We start from the raw sequence: 9,022 nt of genomic DNA on the forward strand, positions 1-9,022 counted from the left end.
GAATACTAGTCAGCCATGAGAAAATGAAATCATGTCATTTGCAGCAACTTGGATGGAACTGGAAGTCATTATGTTAAATGAAATAACCCACACACATAAAGACAAATATCATGTGTTCTTACCCATATGTGGGAGCTAAAAATGTTGATCTCATGGAGTCCAGAAAAAAATGATAGATGCCAGAGGCTGGGAAGGATGAGTGTGCAGGAGTAGGGGTATAAAGAGAGGTTAGTTAATGGGTACAAACATTCAGTCAGAGGGAGTAAGTTCTAATGTTTAATATCAGAGAAGGGTGACTATAGTTAACAACGATGTATTGTATAATTCAAAACAGCTAAGAGAGAGGACTCGAAATGTTCCCAACATATAGAAATGATAAATACTCCAGGTGACAGATGCCCAAACACCTTGACTTGATTGTTACACAGTCTACGCATGCAATGAAATAGCACATGTACCTCATAAATACGTACAAATATTATCCATCAATTTAAAAAATTTTACAACAGCCTTGGGATGTAGGCATTATTATCTTAATATTAGAAATAAAGAAATGGAAATTCAGGAAGGTTGAGCAAATTATTCCAGGTTACACAGAAGAAACAGTAGAGTTAAATTCAACCAATGTTTGACTCCAAAGATCATGCTCTTACTGCTGAATAAAGAATGACAACTTATCAAAATCCTTGCTTCTCAAAATGAGAAGGAAATTGGCAATACTGAGGAAGGAAAGGCAAAGAGAGATTAGTGGGATGATAAAAGGTGAGGATTGATTGAGAATGGTTAAGAAAACCAACATCAGGTGGTAGATGAGAAAGAATAAAATACATGGGAGCTGAAAAGGAGAATGAGCTAAATAGAGTCAGGGAAATGGAAGTGCCAAGATAGTTGAAATCAGCATTGTCTAGAGAAAAACTGATGTTACTTCAGTAATGAATTGCAGTTTATAGGCATGGCTAAGATATTGCTGGAGGGATTCATTCTACTCTGGCTGGGAGGTTGACCAGATGACCAAATTCTGAGATTTCTGCTAAGATTAACAAGGTTGTCATTAGAGTATATGTTCCATTAGGTAGAGATTGTTTTGTTTCCTTTTGTTTTGTTTGTTTATTTCTGTATCCCTAATATCTAGAAGAGTTCCTGGTACAGAGAAGGCATTAAAAATATCTATTAACTGATTAATGTTAACAACACAAATAATACTGAATGTTTCTTCCATGTAAAGTGCTCTTAGCTTCACAAGAGCCTATAACTTACTGACAACACTTGTCAGATGAAGAAACTGAAGCCCAAAGATACAGCAACTTGCCCAAGACCATACCTGCTATAAGAAGCAAGCAAGTTTGGAGGCCCAAATTTCTCTTACCTCCAAATTGGGAAGACTCTGCATTACTGACAGCATTAAGTGGGCATTCAGTGTCTCCTCCATTATGAAGACCATAGATCTTCTTGTCAACATACTAAGTCCACTAGGCAGGCCCTTTATGTTCCAGAGCAGCTGCTGGCTCCATGTGTCTCACTACCCAGTCTTGCCTGCCAGATGTCCCTGGAGCAAGCATACCTCAGAATGCAATCAGTGGGTATTTCTTGTGACCATTTTCCCTTGCTTTGTCAACAGGAGAGTGATTGATCACAGCTGGCTGTGGCAAGATGGTCAGGGCAGCAGGATGCCTATCCAGTGCCAAATGAGATGAATGCCAAGATGAAGCCAGCATCTTTTCACTAACAGGCAAGGAAAGGGGAATCCCTGGACAGCCTCAGGACAGTTACAGTATCAGGTATGTATGACTTTTGAGGAGATCCCTATTCAGAAATAACTAATGTATACTGAATGCCTAGTGTTGGGCTAATTGCATTCATATACACTATTCTTTGAGCCTAAAAACCACCCTGTGATAGGGTAGTGTAATCATCCTCAATTTATAGGTCATCCCCAACTTGATTCCTGTAAATTCACAGAGACATAAAGCAGTCCAGATGTGAACTCCAAGTCTAGCATGTTTTTCATAAAATCAGAATCTCTTTCAGCCATAAGGTTAATAAAACCAGAGAAGTGATCACCCTCACTCAAGTTAAAGCATGGTCTCCAATCTTGTTTTCTCTCCCCATAGTCCACTTTTGGACTTCTAAGAACTATTCTTATAATTAAAGTCCTGTAATGCTGGCTTTGACTACTTACTGTTACTGTGACAGTAGTAAAGCTATTGCAGCAAAGTCTTGATTAACCAGAACCCTTAGAGAATTCTCGCATGCATCCATTCAGCAAATGCTTACTTAGTACCTACCATGCACTCTGCAGCCTGCTGGGGAGTGGTAAGGTTACAGGAGAATAAGCAGCTCCCACTCTCAAGTAGCTCTCAGCTCAACAAGGCAGACAAGCAGAGATCAATCAAATGCAAGGTACAAAATTCTATGCCTGGGGAAGCTGGGCCAAGGTGAAGGGGAGTCACCAAGTGAAAGTAGGGGATGAGCATTTGATATGGTTTGTCTCTGTGTCCCCATCCAGAACTCATCTCAAATTGTAATCCCCACATGTTTCCAGAGTGGTCTGGTGGTAGGTGACTGAATCATAGGGGTGGATTTCCCCCTTGCTCTTCTCGTGATAGAATTCTCACAAGATCCAGTTGTTTGATAAGTGTGTGACTCTTCCCCTTCACTCTTGCTCTCTCTCCTGGCACCACGTAAGACATTCTTGCTTCCCCTTCTGCCACGATTGTAGGTTTCCTGAGACTTCCCCAGCCATGCAGAACTGTGAGTCAATTAAACCTCTTTCCTTTATAGATTACCCAGTCTCAGGTATTTCTTTATAGCAGTGTGAAAATGGACTAATACAGGAAATTGATACCTGGAGTTTGGGGCACTCCTATAAAGACACTTGAAAATATGGAAGAGACTTTGGAATTGGGTAATGGGCAGAGGTTGGAACAGTCTGGAGGGCTCAGAAGAAGATCAGAAATTGTGGAAAGGTCTGGAACTTCCCAGTGACTTACTGAATGGTTTTGACCAAAATGCTGACAGTGATATGGACAATGAAGTCCAGGCTGAGGTGGTCTCAGATGGAGATGAGGAACTTATTGGGAACTGGGGTAAAGGACACTCATGGTATGCTTCATCAGAGACTGGTAGCATTTTGCTCCTGCCCTAGAGATCTGTGAAACTTTGAACTTCAGAGGATGATTTAGGGTATCTGGTGGAAGAAATTTCTAAGCAGCAAAGCATTCAAGAGTTAACCTGGCTTATTCTGAAAACATTCAGTTATGTGCATTCACAAAGGGATGGTTTGAAATTGGAACTGATATTTATAAGGAAAGCGGAGCATAGGATTTAGAAAACTTGTAGCCTGACCATGTGTTAGAAAAGAAAAACCCATTTTCTGCGGAGGAATTCAAGCCAGCTGCAGAAATATGCATAAGTAATGAGGAGTTGAATGGTAATAGCCAAGACAACAGGGAAAATGTCTCCAGGGCATGTCAGAGAATTTTGTGGCAGCCCCTCCCATCACAGGCCCAGAGGCCTAGGGGGGAAAAATGGTTTCCTGGGCCAGGCCCAGGGCCCCACTGCTCTGTGAAGCTGCTGGACTTGGTGCCTTGCGTCCCAGCTGCTCCAGTTCCAGCCACGGCTAAAAGGGAACAAGGTACAGTTCAGCCCATTGCTTCAGAGTGTGCAAGCACTGAGCCTTGGTGGCTTCTGTGTGGTGTTGGGCCTGTAGGTGCACAGAAGACAAGAGTTAAGCTTTGGGAACCTCCACCTAGATTTCAGAGGAGGTATGGAAACACCTGGATGTCCAGGCAGGAGTCTGCTGCAGGAGTGGAGCTTTCATAGAGAACCTCTGTGAGGGCAGTGCAAGAGGAAATGTGAGGTTGGAACCCCCACACAGAATCCCCAAGGGGACATTGCCTAGTGGGGCTGTGAGAAGAGGGCCACCGTCCTCCAGACCCCAGAATGGTAGATCCACAGACAGCTTGCACTGTGTGCCTGGAAAAGCCACAGGTACTCAATGCCAGCCCATGGAAACAGCCACAGGCATTGAACCCTGTAGAGCCACAAGGGTGGAGCTGCCCAAGGCCATGGAAGCCCAAGCCTTGCATTAGGGTGGCCTGGATGTGAGACATGGAATCAAAGGACACTATTTTGGAGCTTTTTTAATGAATGCCCTGCTGGGTTACAGACTTGCATGGGGCCTGTGGCCCATTTGTTTTGACCAATTTCTCCCATTTGCAATGGGAACATTTACCCAATGCCTATACTCCCATTGTATCTTGAAGTAACTAACTTGTTTTTTTTTTTATTTTACAGGTTCATTGGCGGAAGCAAATTGCTTGTCTCAGATGAGACTTTGGACTTGGACTTTTGAGTTAATGCTGGAATGAGTTAAGACCTTGGGGCACTGTTGGGAAGGCATGATTGGTTTTGAAATATGAAAAGGACATGAGATTTGGGAGGAAGCAGGGGCAGAATGATATGTTTTCGCTCTGTGTCCCCACCCAACTCTCATCTCAAATTGTAATACCCACATGTTGTGGGAGTGGCCTGGTGGGAGGTGACTGAATCATGTGGGCATATTTTCCCCTTGCTCTTCTCCTGATAGAAGTTTCAGGAGATCTGGTTGTTTGAAAAGTGTGTGGCTCTTCCTCTTTGTTCTCTTTCTCCTGCCACCATGTAAGATGTGCCTGGCTTCCTCTTCCCCTTTGCCTTCCTCCATGATTGTAAGTTTCCGGAGACCACCCCCTCCCACCTCTGCCAGCCACGCAGAACTGTGAATCAATTAAACTTCTTTCCTTTATATATTACCCAGTCTCAGGTATTTCTTTATAGCACTGTGAAAACAGACTAATACAGCATTTGAGGCAAAAGAAGCAAGGTAGGGGTTTGATTGATTTCCATTATTTCCTGTATTCTACCTTTAGGAAAGAGAAAAAAAAAATCTCATCTCATGGACCTGGTTCATTTTAATTTAAAAAAAAAAAGCATCCACTAGATTGTAGGCCCACGGTAAGCCCAATTTCCTGGGCCCGTTGTGCCATTAGCCATAGCCCAGAACAAAATAATGGATGCTTGAAAACATAAATTTCAATGCAAAATCCTGAATCATCAAGGAAAGGTTCAATTACGTTCACTTGACTGGACTGTCTCCTAAGCTGCAGGGAGGATGTACTGTGCATGTACTAAGTAAGTATGCTTCAATATTAGGACTTCAATGGGAATTCAACACAGGTTTTCCTGTGTAGCTCCCAATTTATCAGAATCCGCAATCCCACCACCACCCCAGTTCATCCTCAATTTTCCTAACACCGTGGCTTCCTGAGTTCTGACCAGCCCCCAACTTGATTCTACACTCTCATTTCTAGCAATTTGCCAACTGAAAGCTAGCAAGGGGAGGCCGAGGAATTACTCACAGCCCTGCATTAACAATGGGTAAAGGGGCACCCAGTGACGCTCAGCAAAATACCCAGGGTCCCACAATTGTTGGCAGAGGATCACAACTGGAATCTTGGCTCAGAAACAGAGTGAACCCACTGCATTCAAATGTGAGCTCCAGGAACCTTAGCTGTGTGATCACGGACAAGCGATTTTCTCTCTTGAGGTTTTCATGTCTCTATATAATGGAGATAATAATTTCCATCTAATAGTACTGTGTGAGAATTAAATAAAATTAGTACATTTGCATATTTGCATATATATGCATTGGCATATATAGTTCCTAGCTAGGTAACTGACTTTCCTCTCACAAAATCTTAAATTTTCCTGGATCCTTTTTGGGAAACAGGCCCAGGTTTTGGCATTATCAAATCTGCTTCCAGGTGATGGAATAATTCTAGAAAAAAATAAAATTGAGGCTCAGTCAGTAACGGCTTTAGCTATTCCCTTCCCCAGACTGGGCAAGGCAGGGCTGGAGGTGCTTGCTTGCTGGGAAAGGTGGGAAGAGAAGAAAGAGGGAGCCCACATGCTTCCATAGGACCCCCAGGTTTTTCAGTCAGTATGTGCTGAATGCGATGTACATGTGAAAGGACACGTGAATCCTTGTATGACTGTGTGCACTCAATGAACTTCTTGTGCCTTTTTTAACTATCACATATTTCAGTATTCACTTCAATTTAACTAAACATATTGCTAGAGACAGAGAGATGAATGTATTTTAGTGCTTTTTTTTGCCACCTAAAAAGAGCAAATGAAAGAACAACAATTGTTAAGCCGTCTCTCCAGCCAGACTCCGACCAACACCTGCAAATAGACACACACACACACACACACACACACACACACACACATACTCATACAGATACCAACATCCACGTTTCTGGGAAAATGCCCCACTCCCACCCCACCCTTCCTGCTGATTCCTTAGTTTCCGGGAAGGCACCCTCTCCCGGCTTGGTAACCTCCTTGAAGAAACCTGTTGCTAAGTCTGAGGTCCTGTGTGGACGCCCCCACCTGGTGGCCGAACCTGGAAAAACGTTTCCAACCAAGGAAAACTGGCAGGTAGTGTAACTAACTCCAAAGCTCCTGAGCCCTTCCGACCACATCAGTCATGGGCGAATTGGAGGAGAATAGAGAGGAAAATCCACTGCTAAACGCTTGGGGGATGGAGGGGGGAGGGGGGTGTTGCCAAGGTCATAGGCAATTCCCTGCCAAAACCCTGGTACAGTACAGCTTCCTAGAAGCAGCCATCAGGATGACTAAACCGGAGCCAGGAGGCAGAGCTTGATGGCTGGACGTGCCCTGCCAGCTCCGAGATGGGTGCTGACAGCACAGATTTCCAATCTTGAATGAGGAGCACCCCCACCATCCTCTCTCCCCCTCCCAAATACGGGTGGATTTTCCATCCCCAGTGGCAGGTGCAGAGGGAGTTCCTTCTTCCTTCTGGCCATGCATTTACATCCGCACTAGCAAGGAGATTCTTTCTAGGAGAACAGTGCCTGGGCGCAAACCTCCAGGCCAAGCCCCTTACATTCCGGGTGCCCTAGCCCAGCCAAAGCAGGAGAAGCGGCAGCGACTGAGGCTGAGGGAATATCGGATCCTAAATCAAGGAGATGTTTCAGCCGAAGGAGTCCCCGGCCCCCTCACCTCCTGGCTCTGTGAAGCCCCAGCCCCTCAGTGTAGGCTTAGACACACACATTCCCATTCACTTCCCTAAAAGGAATCCTAGGACTTGCATTTTGGCCAGTCCCAGCTCCCAGTCAGAGCAGCACCAGGTTCTTCTCTGTACCAGTACCCAGCGATCAGAAGGGTGGCACAAGCAAGCAACAGACAGACAGACACACACACACACACACACACATTCCCCACTATGGGTGGTGCGCACCCCTTCCATCCCCAACTAAACTCAGTGGTGATCCCAACACAAGGGATCCACCCGAAACAGAAACACAGCGCTCATGGGAGGACCCGCTTTATCCTCTTCAACTCTCACATTAATTGGAAAAACCCACATAATTCCTTTAAGCTTCCAAACCAACACCCCGAGATGTCATAAATGCGCACCCGCGCGCGCACACATCCGCCCAAATCAGCAGGGGAACCACGCTTCGTTTTTTAAGCCCCCGGTGTGGAACACCCGGAGAGCAGCACACACACACACACACACACACACACACACACACACGCACACACACACACACAGAAAGGCGCGCTGAGGACGGGCTGGTCTCCCGTTCAGCGGGAAAGCATCCATGGGTCTTAAAGCCCCAGAGACTTCTCAGCTCCAGCCCCGACCCCAAGCCCCCACGCGCGCCGCCGCCGAGGGCGCCCCGAGCGGCCGGGTACTCACACCAGCGCGTGGTAAAGCAGCGCCCAGCCCCGCGGTCTCTCCAGGGCGTCGTAGATCAAAGTTTGGATGCGCCGGTACTTGGCGTTGTTCCTCTTGACTGGGCGGCTCAGCGGGGTCTTGGCCAGGAGCCCGATGCCCTGCGGGGTCCTCCGCTGCCCCTCGTCGCGGCCGCCGCCCTCCAGCAGCAGGGTCCCGTCTTTGTCGGCTCCGGCCCCGAGCGCCAAGGTGACTTGCTCCACGTCGCCGGGCGCCAGTCCCACTTTCCGCTCCTCGTCGCCGGCCGCCGCCGCGTCCCCCCCGGCTGGGTTAGCGGCCCCGCCGCCTCCGCCGCCCCCGTCGCCGCCGCTGCCAGCCGCCCCCGCCGCCCTGCGCGCCTTGAGCCCCATCTGCCTCGCCCCCGCCGGCCGCTTCGCCTTCTCCGCTGCTGCTCTGGGAAGAAGGGGCGCTCGGGGTGCGTGAATGAGGCGGCGGCGGCGGCTGCAAGCTCGGGAACTCCAATGCCATGATCCGCGCGCCCCTCCCCACCCACCCCCCCCAAAAGCAGGCAAAGGCGGGCCCCCTGGGGGGCAGGGGAGGCCGGGCAGGGGTCAAGGGGTCACATCCCGCGCGGGTCAGCCGCAGGACCCCGAGGGTCGCGGGCCGGGGGCTGCGGAGAAGCTGGGAGGGCGCGCGAGGCTGGCGCGGAGGCGCTAGGGCGCGCGGCGGCGGGAGCCTGGAACCGGCGCTCCGGGGCGGCGGCGGCGGCGGCGGCACCCAGGCCGGCGAGCCCGAGAGAGCATCGCAGTTTATTTACAAGCCCGGCGCCAGCCGCCCTCCCGCCCGCCAGCCACACGCGCCGCCGCCGCCGCCTCCTCCCTCCTCTGCGCTCCCACCCGCGCCCCTCCCCGCCCGCTCCAGCCTCAGCCTGGCAGCAGCAGCAGCAGCGAGCGCGCCGCGGGCCGAGCGCACGCCGCGTCCCTCCCTCCCTCCTTCACCGGGGTGGGGCCCCATTGTCCCGCCCCGTCGCGGCGGGAGGCCTGGGCGGCGGCTCCCCGCCTCTTCCCGCCGACCCCCACCGCTGATTGTCTGGGGATCCCGGATCGCCTGGGCTACCGCCGCCCCCGTTGCAACCAGGCACTGCGTTAGGCGGCTGCAGAGCCCGGCTCCTGGAGCTCCTGTGGGCGTTGAGGCTTCCCCTGGATGGGGCGTGACGGGGGGCAGTTGGGGGAAGAAGAGGAGGGGAGGAGAGACTGGGGGGTTGTCGCCCACCAAACA

The 9,022-nt window shown here is 49.5% G+C and overlaps 1 protein-coding gene across 1 annotated transcript in view; it reads right to left on the reverse strand.

Annotated features, from left to right (window-relative positions):
* Positions 1 to 8,719, reverse strand: part of KCNQ3 (potassium voltage-gated channel subfamily Q member 3) — a 350,253-nt gene extending 341,534 nt beyond the window's left edge. Inside the window, exon 1 of the mRNA XM_003256215.2 lies at positions 7,769 to 8,719. Coding sequence (XP_003256263.1) covers positions 7,769 to 8,154 — 386 coding nt within the window. The 5' untranslated portion in view covers positions 8,155 to 8,719. The remainder of the gene's footprint in view (positions 1 to 7,768) is intronic.
* Positions 8,720 to 9,022: the final 303 nt, after the last annotated feature.

Source organism: Nomascus leucogenys, chromosome 16 (genome assembly GCF_006542625.1).
Source record: "Nomascus leucogenys isolate Asia chromosome 16, Asia_NLE_v1, whole genome shotgun sequence".
Taxonomy (NCBI): domain Eukaryota; kingdom Metazoa; phylum Chordata; class Mammalia; order Primates; family Hylobatidae; genus Nomascus; species Nomascus leucogenys.